The sequence below is a fragment of the Sinohyriopsis cumingii genome, chromosome 18 (genome assembly GCF_028554795.1).
Source record: "Sinohyriopsis cumingii isolate HCF-2022 chromosome 18, ASM2855479v2, whole genome shotgun sequence".
Taxonomy (NCBI): Eukaryota; Metazoa; Mollusca; class Bivalvia; order Unionida; family Unionidae; genus Sinohyriopsis; species Sinohyriopsis cumingii.
Genome location: NC_142978.1, coordinates 94,126,677 through 94,145,541, shown reverse-complemented (window position 1 = coordinate 94,145,541; position 18,865 = coordinate 94,126,677). Strand labels below are relative to the sequence as shown.

Genomic DNA, 18,865 nt, shown 5'->3' with positions numbered 1-18,865 from the left:
ACTACATACGTTTGACAAGGATGCAAATATATTCCATTTCCAGACAAACACATATAAAATTCAATTGTTACAATCTTATGTAAACATCTTTGTTCAGATATCAAAATTGTAATCTCGCAATAAACGTGATGACTTATATTTTTGTAAAAGTTATATTATAAATGCTTTAATATATGTAAGCAGAACCGAGCTTAACAGAGACTCGATTCGATCTCGATATCTATGACTAACGTATTATTCATTCCATTGACTGAGCTTATCTGAACATACCACAGAGAGTGGAAAACGGGAAAACACCGTAAAACATTGTATATTCAAGCTGGTTATTTTAACTTTTATGTTGCTTAGAATAGTATATTTACGTTTATTGAACACCCACCATACATCTATGGAATTTATCTTTAAAATAATAATCGTTTTGTATTATACGCTTATGAGTAAATGAAATGGAGATACTTGCTGTTCCTTGATGGTAAATATAAATATTAAGTCAAGAATGTCCTTACAAAAACGAGCTGCTGTTAAAATATATTATATGAATTTCGCTTTGAATCCATATTATGTATTTGGTAAATGTCTAAAATGCAGAAATAATTGATGCAAAATATCTTCATAAATTTGCTATTCTTGAAACTAAAATTTCTGGTATGAAAAACTTGCCTCTTTGGAACAAATTTCCTTAAAGATCGAGATCGTTCGTTTCGATCTCAAAAACGCCACCCTTTGAAACACACTGTCCGTCAATGCACCACTGCAAAAACATACGCAGAAAGAAAAGAAAAAATGAAGAACTATACACCTATAGCTGTCGGCTTATTGATTTGCGAGACAGTATACGAACCTAAATAATTTCTAACATTGCTGTGCGAATCACTGCACAACATACTGAACAGTTTTCTTATCAAGCCTATGTTGAACATACCGATAATTGCCCATAACGATTTAAAGAAATACTTCTTGTTTCTAAGGTGGCATTTATGCAACAAGATCTTAGAATAATTTGTTCTATCCCACCTTGTATCTCGTCTAAATGCAAATACTCTTTTTAGCAATGTACACTCTGCATATCACTCTTGCCACAGTACTGAAACTACTCTTCTGAAACCAGTTAATGGCTTTCCCTAAGCTTTGTATAGCGACAAGAGTACCATCCTCACCCTCCTTGACTTGTCTGCGTCATTTGACACAATAGACCACGATTTATTTATTCCCCATTTACATTGTTTGTTTGGTATTTTAGAATGCAGACGTATTATGGATAAAGTTAGTGTTTCGCAAAGCTCAACCGCTCTCAATCGTCATAGACTGACATCGGGTTTCTCACAAAATGTACGCTGATGACACTCAGATATAGAAACCTAACTGAAGTCTAGTCTACCGTCCAATGCCTACAGAGCTGCATTTCATCTGTGAAGTCATGAGGTGTTTCCTACGTACACGTATGACGGTCAATATATTAAATACAAGACCGATATGGAATGTATCGTCGTTGTTTCACTTCGACGATGTACAACGTGTTAGCCGATTACCATGACAAGGAAGACACAGGTGCCGCGAGCTGAACTGATATCAAATCTATTTGTTCCACAGTTGAAAACGCAAACAGTATATAATTCTGAACAATGACGCCTATGATTTTGGACCTGCATTCGCAACTGTCACTGCTGGCTTCAAAGGCTAAATTGATCTGCGTTGTTGAATAATTCTGACTATGTCACAAACGCACCTAATATCGCAAATATCATCTTTTCTTGCACCTCCTGGTATCCGTATATTTCGCTCACTTGCAAATTGTTTCAGTTGCTGTACCGTTGCTTTTATAATTAGAAATCGGTGGTGGTAAATTAGCCTTCGTTGATGGAGTACGCTTACCTAGAGTAACTATTGATCTCAGTAATTCAAGTACGTCAGCTTTTTGCATACGGTTTGGTATTAGCATTCCATACTGCCGTGCGATCTACTTTAGCTGATATACGGTCGGCACGCATATATAAGGAAAAGCATTTTCTGGCTGAGAAGTACGTCAATAACTTTTCCTAAGTTGTCTACTCTACCAAGATGAGAAACTGTAATCAATTCAATGCTCGTTATTATCTCATTAATTCGGTTTCGGGTGTTTGTGCAAATCACAGGTATTTGTGTAGTCACATGCGTTACTGCTGATCTATGTTTATGCAAGCGATAATATTCGCGAACAAATCCGCGTGATCCATAAAGTTGTTTTCGGCTTTTAGTCCTATGGATCATTGAAGACAGGGCTGAACACCATAAGATGTGATATACAGTAATCAGTATAGCATATTCTGACACAAAATTCAGGATTTTTAAGGCACACAACTTTGCATTCATGACTATCAAATGCCATTGAACTTGTATATCTGCAACATTTATCTAATTGTCTGTAAACACAGTTGATATTTGCTGTAATTGCTGTCGTTATAAGCCTTCACCAGTTGTGATACGAAGTTATAAATGGGACCTTGTCTTTGTCAGAGTCCTCAAAACGAAATTTCTTTGTGACTATAGACAAAATATCTTTCAGAATGGAGATTCAGTATTAGACAACAGTAACAATGTATACGTGGAAACTAAATTTTCACCATAGCTAAGTTCAAAGATATATAAGATCTAACATTTGACATGGACTTGTCTGCGCTTGACACGTCTAGGTTGTTTCATCAATTTGAAATCATCTTGAAAATTGAGGGAAAACTTAAGCGCGCGGACAGAACTTATTATCTAGCCAGCACCACAGTTGGAGTTCTTAACAACAGCATTATATCGTTGCGTAGCTGAAGGACGCTATGATTCCAGACATGGTCCGTCTGTCTGTCGAGTCATTGTACAACACAATTGTATTATTAACAGATGAACTACGATGGACCCCCAGTCTTATCAATTTGAACAAATAATTGAAGCGAAGCAACAGCTGGGAGATAAAATCACATAGAGAATAGCGCAACTTGTAAAATACCCGTGCTAGCAAATTAATCTGGATACGGCCAAATTCACTAGTACGTATCTATTCAGAACATCTTGCAGTGTCACAAAGCAGTCTCAACACGAATAATAAACTAAATTCGGTGATAAAATTATTAGAGGGGCCGAATTTGATACATTTCTGACAGAAATAAAAGAGCATCGCCAACTCCGAGCACAGATACAGAGCCACGCGGTTGTGTATTTACAGAAACTAAGAGCCGAGGAAAATAAAAACAAAAACAATGTGTCCTACGCACTTTACCTCTCTAGCAGCTTCCTTGGGCAACTTTATCTTCGCGGATTATTATTGCTAATAGTTCCAGGGTTGCACAGTATTTGCACACGTGATAGGTGATAGAGGGTGTGAAGCTGATAAAACCAAAACAGATGAAACAGCTATTTGCTACTACTACTTTTATCTGGTTCGTCTCATCATCGTCTACAGAAACATCAAAAGCTCAAAATACAGCTTCTTGGAGTATCCTTAGATTATGGATAACTGGTCATACCACCGCACACCGCTATGTAGCATCCACTAGCTACCCGTTCGATTCAGAATCAAACACAAAATGTGTTCACTATGCGTCATATAGTTGTCTGGCTCCAGTCCAATACATTTATCTGACTCATGCAATCCCTCTATACTCTTCCGCTCCTCTTGTAACACTTGTTTTCTCATTGTTTCTACAGTTAAAACGAAGCCATACGGACAAAGTTATTTTGTGTACCAGGGCCCAGATACGTGGAACTAATTTCTTATGCAACAGTGACAAAATGACTCAACTCAACTACTTCGACTATAAGAACAGAATTCAAGTTTTGATTATCGTGACTTCCTTAATTATTGTCAGCATGTCTTTTTAAATTCATGGTTTTTGTTTTACAAATATTTTTGTCATAAATTTGTAATCTCTTGTCTAATATCGCAAAGCGCTTAAAGCTTCTAAAGATAAAAAGTTGTACTAAGTCCAAGTTAGTAGTAGTAGTAGTAGCAGTAGTAGTAGTAGTAGTAGCATAATACTGCACAACGTTCTGATTGGTTTTCCTATTAAATGTAATAACAACTTATTAAAACTAATAACAAACTGTACTGCTCGTAATGTATCCTTAACGTTAGAAAATAAAATTTGAATAGTGAACTTGCTTCATCATCGAAAGACTGCCATATATTTGCACAAAGAGAGAGAGAAGAGAGAGATTACCTTATTATGTCCACATCTGGTTCCTCTAGCCGCTATGAAACGTTGTCGCAAACATTTACCAGTTCTGGGATTCTTACACTCCATGAAGAGACAAATATCTTCAGACACAACCTAAAAAGGACGCCTAGATATTAATACAAGGCTGTGTTGATGACTTAGACTCTAACGAACCTGGTTTGATTCACGACGGATAAAAGGTTTAGGCCGAGTCCTTTTCATGTCACGTTTTCTTTCTCCAAAGGCATCATAACTGGGTGTGTGTGTGTTTCGGATATGTGAAATCGTTTCAGATATACATATGTGGCATGTGCAAACTAAAGCATCCCATGCTAATTTGGTAACTTATATTTTAATTTCCATGGATCTTGAATAAAATCTAGTGCAATAATTGAAAATCTAATTTGATCAAAACATGTAATTAAACCTGCATACATTAGACAAATGTATTTTATATCTGATGTATCGAATAAAACTACTCGAGATGGCTTGTCCAGATCCGACTGTTTTCTTTGGATCAGACTTTCTAATTTGTTAAACTTCTTTGCTAATGGGATGCAAACATTCACCAGTTTATGTCCTTCAGACACAAACAGCAGCAAAAACAACTGGGTAGCTTATAAGCTTAAAATAAAAATATAAAATTAAAAGAAATATGATATTTTAATGAACAACTAACAGCTGCTAACATCTGAATTGGCATATGGTCTGTGGCATAAACGTACAAATGAGAATTCATTACTAAGCCGATGTGTGGGTGTGTCTCCTACGAACTGATGCCTATACCATCGACATTGTATAATGATGTATGTATGGTCGAGAAGCTATACCGGTCGGAGCTTACAGGGAAGGCGATTGGTGCAGTTTACCCTCAGACCTGTGTTCGAAGCTCAATAGAATTCGAATTAAAATTTCTAACCTATACGATAACGTTCAAGTTTGATAAAATAGCAATATAATAATAGAATACATCAAACAGGGACTCTTGAGAGAACAAGGAATGTAAACAAATAAAACCTACAATAAAGGTAGTTGAAAAGTCGCCGTGGCTTATACAACAGTATACCCTTTCGTGAAGTTGTGAACCGGCCCACGAACAGACACAGGCACACACACACACACACACACACACACACACACATACGTTCAAGCTTACAAGCACAATGTACATACCCCACAGAAATCAGATTTGGGTCCCTTAAATAGCTGACATTGATGACTAGGGGTATACACCTCTCCCGGCAGTCTCATCACATTCTTCGTCCATTCCTCATCGTCATAGATACCACCGATATTGGACAAACACGTTCTGAAATACGAACAGTACCTGCTTACAGTGACAGATGGATATAAATATGTCCTCTCACTCATTTTCTTACTTATCTACGTTTATATCTGCCTAACTACCTATATATCTAAATATCAAGATGCCTACCTACACACATACGCATGCGCACAAAGATAACGACCGAAGTAGATGGATATGTTAGATAAAATGATAACAGACGGACGTCACTGGCAATACATACCTTCGATGACGCCATTGAATTTTTGTTCAGTATTTCGACATAACATGCTAAGAACTGAGGTTCAAGCACAAGTCTTATTCTAAAATCGGCTGCATACTATTGTGCTCCTTATAAGCGACTACTGGTCATGTTAGTAATTCGTATTTAAAAAAAAAAAAACTGAAATAAATGCAAGTTTAAATGTGTATATGTCTCAATTATACATTGAACATACTTGTGCCGTAGTGTCTTCTTGAACGCTTCCACAGAGCAATTAGAGAAAAACCAGGGGTTTCTTGAAAATGGCTTGTATTTCTCAAATAGTGGCATTCTTGGAGACATAATATACAGATCCTCAGCTGGACACGCAATACCGCTCATCTCACCATCGTGGTCTGCACCAAGACTACAAATAGCAAGCAGAAAAGGCGCATAAATATACATGGGACACAGCGTATATTTCATAGTCAGATGTTATATTGGTCTCTTAGTCTAGGGCGATGAGTCTCAGGCAACTTACGAAACTAAATTTATTTTCCATTAGCGTCGTAAAAAATACATTGGATTTTATTCATGAAACTATGTGAGGTCGTACCTAAATAACAATTTACAATCAAATCAATTGCAGAATTTGACATCTGCTACAATATTTTTATTAAAATAATCAAAATGATAAGCATTCCACTGATACTAGTATCACAAATTGATTATTGCTTTTCTTCCAAAGAATTGTTATGTATTTCACAAAGTTCATAAGGTAATTTCTAATTATAACACCTGGAAGTTAATGTTTTAAGATCATTAGCCGGTAATATTAGTTAGATTCTATGGCATCATCATGGTTTGTTATCCTGTACCTCATATATTTAGTAAGACGTGTCGGATTCTCCATTCCATTATTGAAAATATTTGTATTTTAAGAATGCTTTCAATTTTCTTTTTAAACAGTACTTGTTCCATTAAACTAGACTGCTACCATATATCACTTCAAGTCCTCTTTCAGAAAACAAAACTGGAATCCAGTCTAAACAGTCTGCTAGGTGGGAATCTTCACTTAGTTCCTACCGGCCGGTTCAGTGTCTATCAAAGTGTCAGTCCAAAGTCTTGGTTGATCATTTTGTTGCGTGTACTATAAAGCAGATACAGTTTTTAAAACTATTTAACTACAATATATCTCAACCAATTTTCCGTCAACATTTCACAGCTATTCTGTCAATTAACGTTAAATTTTCTCAAGCAATGAAAACAAAGATGACAAGATGAATATAGCTACCCTAAGAGTATGTTGATGATTTCCTTCAAGTCTGGAAGGACAGTTGATTCGGTATCTTATGCTAATTGTATAGTAAGTAGTGTCCACAACCGTGATCTCGTTCCCGAGATATAGGAGGCAAGTAAACCCACAAGAAATCACCTACCATGTATATGCAGCCACTAATAGTTGCACGTGAGCGAATAGGGATCCACCACTGGGTACAAGAAATGTAAAGAATATGAACTCTAAGGGTCAACTAGGGCGGGGCCCCGAGTGGCCAAGTGGTCTAAAGCTCTCGCCTTGGAGTTTTGGATATGCCTATGCTGGTAAGTGAGAAAACTTGCAAGTAGCTTCCCATGAGTTGGTGGTTCTAACCGGGGTTTTCTCGTGTTCTACTTTCTTCATACTTGCCGCCATGTATAGCCTATCGTTTTCTAAAAAATGACGTTAACCCCTAAACAACAACAACTAGGGAGCAAGGAGTTAACTTACTTGTGCCCAAGTTCGTGTGCTGCTGTGCTTACAGTCTGAAAATAATCGCCTATCTGAATAATCGATGTTCTTTTTCCAAGGTCACACACCTTTCCTATGAAGGAACGGCCTAAACGGAGAAAGGAAAAAGTCTAGATTAAACAAATAAATTGGTATCGGATGATATTGCTTTGAGGTGTATGGGCAACTTATACTGACTCAGATAATACACTAATGCATGATTGACTTATATAAACAAGAGTGAATATAACTAAAGCGACTAAACCCAATGCCAATAAATATATTAGCTGGCAAGAGCCTGTGTGACTATAGAGTTAGATTCAATGATTCTGCCCGACGCGATTTATAAAAGCACAAATCAACAAATGGAGTTTAGAAGCCACGAAGTCACAAACCAATTGGCTACTTCATGACGGGTAAATGGAAGATTGTACCAACGACCCCTCTGTATTAGGTCTCACTGGATAGTTTCGTATTTTGACACCCCCCTAATTTTTAAGGTAGAAGGCATGAACCTAATTATCACAAGCCTAGCATTTATAAATTCACACATAAGCTAAATCTATAATGTGGTTCAGATTTACTTTGAGTTAGGCTTGGAAATAGGTTGGCTTGTTGGTGACTGCCTGTCACAGTTAGATTTGCATTGGAGATCAAATGCGTAACTTGGGCTGCAAATGAGCTGTCGACTTGGCTTACGTATTTATGTGTGTCTGCTACAGAGGTAAATATCTAAAAATCTAGATGGTTGAGGGATGATGAAAAGTATGCTAATTTGTTATAGTACTAGTGAACTTTATTCATGCATAAGGCACATACTGATTCTTTTAGCTGCCTTGTCACAGAAAAATATTCAAAATAGCTATTTCTTGTCAAAAATGAATGTAACATTTAGGGGTTGGTGGCAGTGTTGGTTCAGTATAAAAACCACCAGTTGCATCAGGAATTAACCTGATTACTGCAGTCAAAATCTCACATGTATGCTTTCTACAAAAATCATTAGTTTGTTTTTATTTGTATCTTCAGTGTAAAATTATTCTCATTTTTCTGTAATTGGTCATCGTCGGATGAAAATTCACCAGATAAACTGTCCAGTGAGACCTTACGAATCCAGTGCTGTAGCAAATGAGCTACCATGGCACAGTACTTTTAAAGAGACTTATTCTTTTCATGACCATTGCATATATCTATACATATTTATATATACAAGAAGCAGCTAGGGATGCATATATATATATATATATATATATATATATATATATATATATATATATATATATATATATATATATATATATATATATATATATATATATATATATATATATATATATATATATATATATATATATATATAAGATGTAACTTCCAGCTGGGGTATTAATCAATGTAAATACCAAGAAGTTTTCCGTATGTAACACTAGCCACGTACACGTCCTTAAGAGCTGGAGGCAATTCCATGTTGGTTAATAGACGTTGACTTGTTCCGTGTGTAATATATACATAATATTAACAAGCATTCTGTTTTGTTGACACCAAACTGTTGACTTATTAAGATCGACTTGAAGTTTATGTTTAGTGGTGTAAGAAACAGCCAGCAAAACTATTAGTATTGGAGTGCACTGGATATATACCCTAACCACTGGCAAACTGTGTCCGTAATAAGAGTTTTGTGGAAAACCACTTAAAACATGACTTGAACTGAAAGTATATTTACCCATACAAACCACCTGGGATTGTTAATGAGACATGATCTGAACAACGTAAATGGGTTTGAAGAAAATTTATAGGCTGACAAAACGACGAAGGCTGCGCCAGGAAGTTCGCCCGATTCGATCTCAACTAGCCACTGGTATATAAGTATCATCACGGTAATTTGACATAAAACAAAACGTTTTTGTCACGAACCTTACTGGAATAAATAGGCCAGTAAGTGAATGAAAATAAATAACAAAAATAGATTAAAATCCATTCAGTGGTTTTGAAAATATTGTGAATTAAATTCAAATATTTTCTTCGATCGTTTAGGCTTGGAAATACGCCATAATGGACGTAGTTATTATCTATCTCGCACTAGCTCTATAGTGGTCTATAAATCGACGGCTACCATAAAGTTCTTTTTGAAATTTTTAGATAGGTTGCACAGAACAACCGTGTTAAAATACAAACTAAATAATTATAAAAAAACATAGTGCAACACTAGTAAAGAAAGCAATAAATAATGAATTGAAATTCCGGCTATCATGATTAGTGCAACTTTCTGACAGGATGACAGAATCGTGCAGTCCACTCCGATACATATGTTACATCTGTACAGTGTACTCCATACGATGTCAGATCTATGTAGTCTACTGCGAGACTGATGTTAGATTTGTGCTGTCTAATCCGGTAGGTGTGTCACATTTGGTAACACTACTGCGTTACGGATGTCCTACCCGTGCGGTCCACTACGATACCGATGTCATATCTGTACAGTCCAATACGATACGTATGTAAGATTTGTACAGTCCATTCCGAGAACCTAATGATTTTCAACAATAATATAATTATTAATCTTTACGCCAAACATATGTTAAGATATATTGAAATGGTGCTTGGTGTTTAAACAAAATATATATATAAATACAATCCTAAACTTTGTAATAATGATCAAAACTTCCAGTCACTGTCAAACAACTGTGACATTCTCGTACAACCGAAATTTGCTAAACAGATACATACAAATAATGCTGTCAAAGAGATGGACAACTTCCACTGTAACAGGTACGGACACAATTACTGTCTTAGGTGCGAACAATTACTAGTTTGACAGATACGGACAATTACTACTGCTACAGGTACGGACAAATGCTACTGTCACAGACATGGACAATTATTATCGTCTCAGCTAGGGACAATTAGTACTGTTACAGGTATGGACAATTACTACTATCAGTGACACATACGAACAATTACTACTTATTACGAAATGCGTTTCTTATCTGCATGATACGGCCTCTAAAATTGATGATCATTTTATGCGTGTGTTTCTTTAAAGTGTTAAGTAGCATAGGCGAAATTGAATTTCTTAATTAAAGTGGCAGAGTGGTTAGAGCGTCCGTCTCTGTTGCAGGAAGTCGCGGGTTCAGAGCCCGGCCGAGTCATATTAAAGACTTATTAAAATGGCACTAACAGCTGCCTCACTAGGCGCTCAGCATTAAGAGGTTAGTGTTAGGACTTGTCGGCCTGGTTTCAGGATAATGTGACTGGGTGGGACATCATGCTACATGAATGTGGCATGATGTCCCAATGCTAGACATCACTATAAACTGTCACACTGCAGATATTGTAGCGATATGACTGAAAAATGACTGAAAACTTGCTAAAGCTATGCTGAAAATCAAAATCACACACACACTGAATCAATTAAGGTATTACTGTGCAAACTTCTACAAACATTTTCAGATGAAAACCCTCAAATATACTAATAACTCTTATTTCTTACTAGTCTTTTGCTGAGAAGGACAGTTGTAAACGAACATATATTTCAAAGCATGACCGATAAAGTCAATAGAGGTTTGTATAATAGGACAAAGTCCTATTCTTCTTTAAGATCAAGAAAACTGAAGGCATCATAATCCTTGTCCAGATTTGCGACTAATTAATACGATAAAGACTTAAAGGTGCCTTTGATTTGAATGGATACTGACTCCAAATAAACAAAAATGCCTCTGGTACGCATTATAATTCTTACAAATATGTACGGCAAATGTTTTTGGCACGTAATTTCTTATCAGACAGACAGATAGACAAACCAAGACAGACAGACAGATAGACAGATAGAGTGCACTTACCTATTTCAGAGTTATTATAAAGCTCATCCTTAAACAAGTCATGTCTAAAAGTGAAAATAAAAATATTCGTTATGTACTTATACAACATGCAGTTTTTACAAACTGGCAACAATATTTAATCTTCCTTCACGGCCAAGACTATGACATTCACATCGGGTACCAAAGCAACTTGTCAGAGAAGCATGATAAAATATTGACCAGAAAAAGTCATCTAATCACGTGTTTGAAATGTATTCACGGATAATTGGGTCATATTCAGTGTAATGATATATCCAGTTTAAATATACTTACCCCGTAAAGAGCATTGCGTGATCGTATGGTGCAAAAAATTCCGAGTATTCCACATCCCATAGACGTAGATCATCGAGATATTCGGTGATTTCAATATATGTTTTTCCCGCATCTCTCAATACTACAGACACGTTGTGTGGAAAGTCATGTTCCCGCTGTGAGCAAGATATGAAACAAATGAAATGCGAACTATTAACTACAGGAAGTCAATTTCCCTTTATAAGCGAAATGGAAACAATTGCAAAACGATGCAGTAATTATTTCAGTGCAGTTCCTAACTTGGAATCTAAATAAACACGACAGTAGCGACACAGATGAAGGAAAAAGATCATACATCTGTTGTAATGTGTTTTCCATGAGCAGGGGGAGCTATAGAACGGTACGCATTCTCCCAGCATCATTATTAAAGGGTAGACCCACACGCATAAATAAAACAAGAATGAACAGAGGTATAAATTGGGGAAATACAAGACAGAGGGACTGACAACTGATCGCATAAACTTTTTATATATATAGATATATTAAAACCTATCATCGTGTTGCTTGACAAGGAAAACAAATTCAGAATTGTACACTTTGTCTCTGTCTCCCTCTGTATTTACATTTAATATATGTAGATGGGATGTTTTAGTGCGACAAAAAAAATGTTATAAATTGCTGTGCTATGGTTAAAAGCTATGCCTTGTCCTATCCTATACGGCAGGGGTGCACAATCCCCGGCCCGCGAACGTGTTCAGTCCCGCCATCAGGGCAAATTAACACAACATATAAATCTCGCCCGTGAACAGTAATTATATTAAAGATATTAGTGTTTTCGGCTCTAGAGTGATCTTAGAAAATGCAATCCTGTTGTACGGTAATAAACTGACGTGCTATGCTCAAAGGCAATGCCTTGTCCTATCCAATACAGTATCAAATTGAAATAAATACCAAACTGGGTTAATCTAATGCGTTTCAATGTCAAGCAATGTACTAAAGGCTTTTATGTTATATTTGTCTAAAAACTAAAAAAATATAACGCACTTTGAAGTTTTCGCCTCTGAATCCAACATATATGAAGTCTTTATCTCAAAATCCAAGACATATGAAATTTTCACTCGTAAATCCAACACATAAGAAGTCTTTACCTCAAAATCCGAAACATATGAAATTTTCACCTCTAAATCGAACACATATGAAGTCTTTACCTCAAAATCCAACACATATGAAATTTTCACCTCTAAATCGAACACATATGAAGTCTTTATCTCAAAATCCAACTCATATGAAGTCTTTATCTCAAAATCCAACAGATATGAAATTTTCACTTCTAAATCCAACAGATATGAAGCTGTTTTGATCTTAAAAATGTTGCCTAGTTCGTGCTATCAGAAATCAGAGGTATTCCTGACGGAAAATTTATCTTCGCCAGTTAGAAATTATTATATTCTGAATAAGGGAAAATGTTTATTATCTAGGATGGCCACGTTTTATGCTGTTAACGTTGTATTCAGAACTTCATATGGATATTAAAATATAGGTTGCTGCGGATAAGTTTTATCACCATCCCTTTGATACTTAAAGATAAAAGCAATACTGATTAATGTTAATGATATGCAAATGTTTTGTTCAATATTCTTTAATTAAAGCAAAACTAGTTGGCAACTTTTTTATTCATGTATCCTACAGACCTACAGCTGGATTATCTAAAGCAGGGGTCTCCAAACTTTTCAGCCCGAGGGCCGCATTAACTATCAAACAGCAGTTCGGGGGCCGACTACACACTCGAGGTCCAAATAAAAAAGAATCAAAACATGGATGTTGTTTTTAATTATTTATTTAATATTATTTTATTCAGTTATTATTTAATAACACATTGTTACACTACACATGAACACCTGTATTAGTGGGAATGGTGAAATTGTTTCTTGGATGCCAAAATAGCAGACATTTCTGGCTTTAGATTTGATGTCCCTAACATCAACAGTGACCTGAGATTATCATCGGACAAGTTTGTTCTCAAATTGTTCTTCACGTATTTCATTCTTGAAAATGTTTGTTCACACAGGTATGTTGTTCCAAAGATTGAAAGGTACCTTGACGCAAAAGTTTTGACATTAGGAAAGTCTTCCTTGGGCAAAAACTGGTAAAAACCCACCAGTCCTTCTTTGAACTTGTCCCTAAGGAGGTCATTTGCTTGCAACTCAATGACCTCCAGCTGCAGTTCATTTGGGCAACTGGCCACATCTGCTTCAAATGGGTTTTGAAACAGTCTCACTTCTTCTGCCTTTGAATCCAAGTCAGAAAACCGCTGCTGAAACTGCAGCTGGAGGTCTTTGATGATCTCGCATGCAGATGACGTGGGGAACTCAGCTGTTGCTTCAGCCATGAAGACCTTGCACTGCTGAAAGTGCGTCAAGTTGTTGGCCTGTACTTGTTCCAAAAACAAGACAAGTTTGGATCTGAAGGCCTTTAGGTGGGTGTATAGATCGGAAACTAGATTTTCCTCTCCTTGTAGTTTTAGGTTCAGAAAATTAAATGACTAGTTATGTCTGCAGCAAAGGCCAATTTCCATACCCACTCTTCATCAGACAGTAATGGCTGTGGCTTGCCTTTACTTTCCAGGAAGTCACCTATTTCCTTTCTTAACTTAAATACTCTGCTCAGAACTTTCTCACAACTTAGCCATCTTACTGCTGTGTAATATGGTAAATCTTGCGATTCTGTGTCTGTATCTTTCAACATGTCTCTGAACTGTCTGTGGTTGAGCCCATGTGACCTTATTAAATTCACCATCTTCACCACAGGATTCAGTACACTGCTAATGTCCACATATTTAGCACACAAAGCTTGCTGGTGAATAATACAGTGCAGGAACATTGGTTGTAGAATGTTTTTCTCATTACACATCTGCTTCACTTGTCCAACCAAGCCTTTCTTTATGCCACTCATGTTCTTTCCTCCATCAACAGTCAGGCAACTGAGGTTAGTCCAGTCCAAGTTATAATCAGCAAATGTTTTTTTTCAACTCATTGAATATATCCTCTCCGGTAACAGTGCCATACATGCTATGTAGGGAAGCCAGCTCTTGTGTTATGTTCATGTCTTCATCTACACCTCTAATGAACACAAGCAGTTGAGAGGTGGAACAGCTGTCCAGCGATTCATCCATTGCAATTGAAAAATGGCGAAACTTTCTTGTATTTTTCGCTATTTGAGTCACAATGTTTTCACCCATGTCTGCAACACGGCGGGCAATGGTATTTGCACCCAAAGCTACACTTTCAAATTGTTTTGACTTTTCTGGGCAAAGTTCCTCAGCCACCTCCAACAAACATTCCTTTACTACTTCACCATCTGTAAACGGTTTGCCTCTTTTAGCCAGGACGTAGGCAACTTTATAACTGGCCTTAGTTAAGGATTCATTTTCATTTGAGGATTTACTGAACAATGTCCTCTAAGATGTGAGTTGATTTTGTAATTTAGAAAATTTTTCGGCACGGACTTTACCCTCCAACTGTGCATATTTCTCCTGATGTTTGCTTTGATGATGACGGCGCAGGTTGTATTCTTTCATCACAGCCACGGTTTCGTTGCAAATCACACACAATGCTTTCTCGCCGGATTTGATGAAGAAGTATTTCAAACTCCATTCTTCTTGAAATTGCCGACACTCATCGTCTATTTTTCTTTTCCTCTTCTCGGCCATCGCTGGGCACTAAAATAAAGTGAATTCAACATGAATAAATAGTGAAACTGAAAGTATCTTGCACACAATATCGCTCAAATAACCTGATTATGCGAACTAATTTCGTCGCAATTATAGCTGCAAATGACCCGAAACAATTTTTAAAAATTCTTATGATTTCTTAAGTTAAACTTACCTGAATATAGTGTGCAAATATATCCACTTATGGTAGAGAGATTGTTGCTTTTAATGTTTCCTCTTCAGAATATTCGCAATCAGATGCTAACTGACACCAACACCTCCTCATCGCAGCAGTCAACCGCAACTGGCAAACTGTGATCAAAATAATCAAGTCTTGAACAAGCAGCAAACCATTTAAAAACTCCGCCACTAGATGGCTTTATATCATCTCATTGACTGTGAACGGAAGTAGAAAAACTAAGCAGCGAATAAGGTTTTGCAATGTAGTGATCGGTTGGAAAACATAACGCACTACTGCGCGCCTCTATTTTAATTCGGTAAAAACATAACGTCCACGTAAGCGGCGGCTGATCTTGGCAGGATACACGTACATTTCCGTAATTTTTTTCCGTACACAAAAAGGTCTCCACGGGCCGGATGTGAGGGCCTCGCGGGCCGCATCCGGCCCGGGGGCCGTAGTTTGGAGACCCCTGATCTAAAGGATTGTTTATATCAATATAACAAGTTGTACAGACCCTTTTCCTAGCTAAACACGCCATCATTAGCATCAAAGTCCACTCCCCAGATACAATAAAAATAGCACGTTACAGTAATCCCGAATTTGCTTTCTGTCACAAGTACTCAAAATCATACAGGAATCCTGTTTTCATACCCTACCTCAAGTTCTCAAAAGCATACAGGAATCCCGTTCTCGCACTCTATCGCAAATACTCAACGGCATACAGCAATCCCGTTTTCACATTATATCGCAAGTATTGAATGGCATACAGGAGTCCGTTTTCACACTCTACCATAATCACACAAAAGCATACAGGAATCCCGTTTTCTCACTCATTCACATGCACCCAAAGGCATGCTGATAAAAACGAATGAATGCATATAATTACTTACCTTGTACACGAAAAATTCAAGAAGGGTGACAGTGATTGATATACTATCATCTTCCATTCCTTTGTAGAGGAGGCTTACCTATGAAAAAATGAAGATATATTCATATACGAAGATTATAATGCATGCTTATTATATTTATGTGCGTTCCTTTACGATCAGAAAGAATAATAAAGCAAACTTACTTATCAACCTTTCCAAACAAAGGGTTATCAAATATAAATGATGATGCTACCTTTCTAAACCGGACACAGTTATTATCATTACTTTCGCTGCTTTTGTATATCAAAACTACTCTTAGTTTTATAATTGCCCTTTGGGTATATTCATTTTCGTCTTACAGATTTACAGAGAAGGGCGGTTACAGAGGGTACCTATTTGCAGACAATTCCTGGTTACTGAAGAGAAATTCAGACATGAGACTGGGTTGCGGAGGTGCTTTTTATTTACAAAAGATACCGGGTTACATAGGAGACAAGGTGATAGAAGAGCCTTTAACAGAGATTTGGAGGGGAGAATTCATGGAAGTTTTCTTTCTAATTGCATCAATAAACTTATAGAAATGCTTATTCTTGAAGAATTAAGTAGGTGAGATGCATCCATGTAACTTGATGTTAATAATGAATTCCTCTATAAGAAGAGAGTTGTAGGTCCTATTGGAATTTGTATAGCCCCAGTCATAAACCATCAATTTGATTAAAAAAAGTAGCATGCAAATAAAAGAAAATTAATGTGTTCTATAGCTAAGTATTCATTACTTACATAATCAATAATGTGTGAGAAATATTCTCTTATATTTTGTTTCACTTGAACCTCTTTTCATCTTCATCAGTGATTTGTACCAGCCACGTATCAACAAACTCACAAAAATGCTTTCTTTTTCTTCAGAATATAATCAGGGAGATGCTTCCAAGTAGGTTAATAATAATCCTTAATTATGCCATGACGAGAGTTTTGTTGGTCCTACTGCATCATGTATCATTCCATTCATATATCATCTGTTTGATTCACAATTGCAGTATGCAAATTAAAGCAAATTAAAGGAATATAAGTGTTCAACAGTTAAGTATTTATTACTTACACCATTAATAATGTGTGAAAAATATTCTCTTATATTTTGTTTCACTTGAACCTCTTTTTCATCTTCATCCGAGATTTGTACCAGCGATGAATGCCTGCAAGTAGGGATGAAATATATATTTTTTCTGTATCTGTATTTGAATGAGTGAGCCCACGTGTATGTTTCTGTGTGTTAACACAAGATACTTAAACTGTCCCGATATGAAAGAACTAAAATAAGGATCTTACTTGACCAAATTGGATGCACTTTGGCTGTGTTTTGTTTTTTAATGTCGTGACATTTGCTTAGTGATTTAAATCCGCAGAAATATTCGATTTTAATTATCTACATGGATTCAAACTTGATCATATCTTCCAATAGTATGCGAATTAACATGAAAAGACACTTGAAGTTTCCAAAGCCTGAAATGAGCCGAGGTTTGATACACTAGAAATATGTTATCATACGGAATATAAAGAGATTCGAACACGGGACTCTCATTACTAATCGGAATCCATAGTCGGGCCAACCACTCTATAAAGTCATTTACGTCAGATGTTACCAGATGGTGGACGGAAGCTGCTTTCTTGCAGATACTGTGGTCTGTGATTCAGAAAATCAATGTGATACTCTGATAACGGATCAGACGTCAGTCAGCTGTATGTGATATTTCAGGTCATAATAATGATACAAACATTTCTACATTCTTTATTCTGCAGCATTAGCAGCAATCTTTCTCTCTCTCTCTCTCTCAGTCGTGCATAAAGGAAAAAATACGAGTAAATTGTTGCATAGAGACAACAATGTGGGCTTGATGAAACCCTTGAAACTGACCTGTAACCAAATAAGCAACAAGAACTTTGGTCGTAATAGCCTTATGTTTACAGTTTATTTTCTTTTTTTAAAACCGATAATAAGCTTCTACAAGCCGACTTTTTATCAAAATTATAGTGTTCGTAGTCTCCCTTTCTGTCTCACGATGTTGATGGTCAGACATCAGACTAATTTTTCAACTTAAACACGTATGAATTAACCCAAATGCTTTTATGGTAACTCTACCCAAACTACAACATCTCTCTCTCTCTTTCTCTCTCTCTCGTTGGTTTGTCTATCATCATATCAGTATTACCAGTGCGTCTAACACTCATTTGGATGGTATGTCATCATATGAGTTTTACCACATCATCTCTCTCTTTCTTCCTCGACCATCGTAACAAGATACGGTTAAAATACGGCTACAAATGACTATCAAACAACGATGTTTCTGGATCTATAAATGATATTAACATTAAAGTAAAATAGACCAAAGAAAAGGAGAGAGAGAGAGAGATGTCGGATAAAAACAAGTTTTTGATTAATAGCAATTATATTTAAAGCATAATAATGACTTATTTCAACTAAGTAAATTTAAATGTTTGAATTACTCTTGCTGGTTTTTCATTCTGCTTAGTCTATAATTTCCACACGTTTCATGGTGTGTTCGTTGTGC

General features: G+C 36.4%; 1 protein-coding gene across 1 annotated transcript; it reads right to left on the bottom strand.

Moving 5' to 3' along the window:
• Positions 1-659: 659 nt before the first annotated feature.
• Positions 660-17,445, bottom strand: LOC149777524 (metalloprotease mig-17-like). The gene is made up of 9 exons (XM_089940734.1): positions 17,398-17,445; positions 16,320-16,397; positions 11,561-11,715; positions 11,270-11,313; positions 7,437-7,545; positions 5,925-6,095; positions 5,355-5,490; positions 4,185-4,295; positions 660-751 (listed from the first exon to the last, which is right to left on the bottom strand). Exons 2-9 carry the CDS (start codon positions 16,374-16,376, stop codon positions 680-682), a joined length of 855 nt encoding a protein of 284 aa, XP_089796860.1. The 5' UTR covers positions 16,377-16,397; positions 17,398-17,445; the 3' UTR covers positions 660-679.
• Between the last annotated feature and the right edge of the window lie 1,420 nt (positions 17,446-18,865).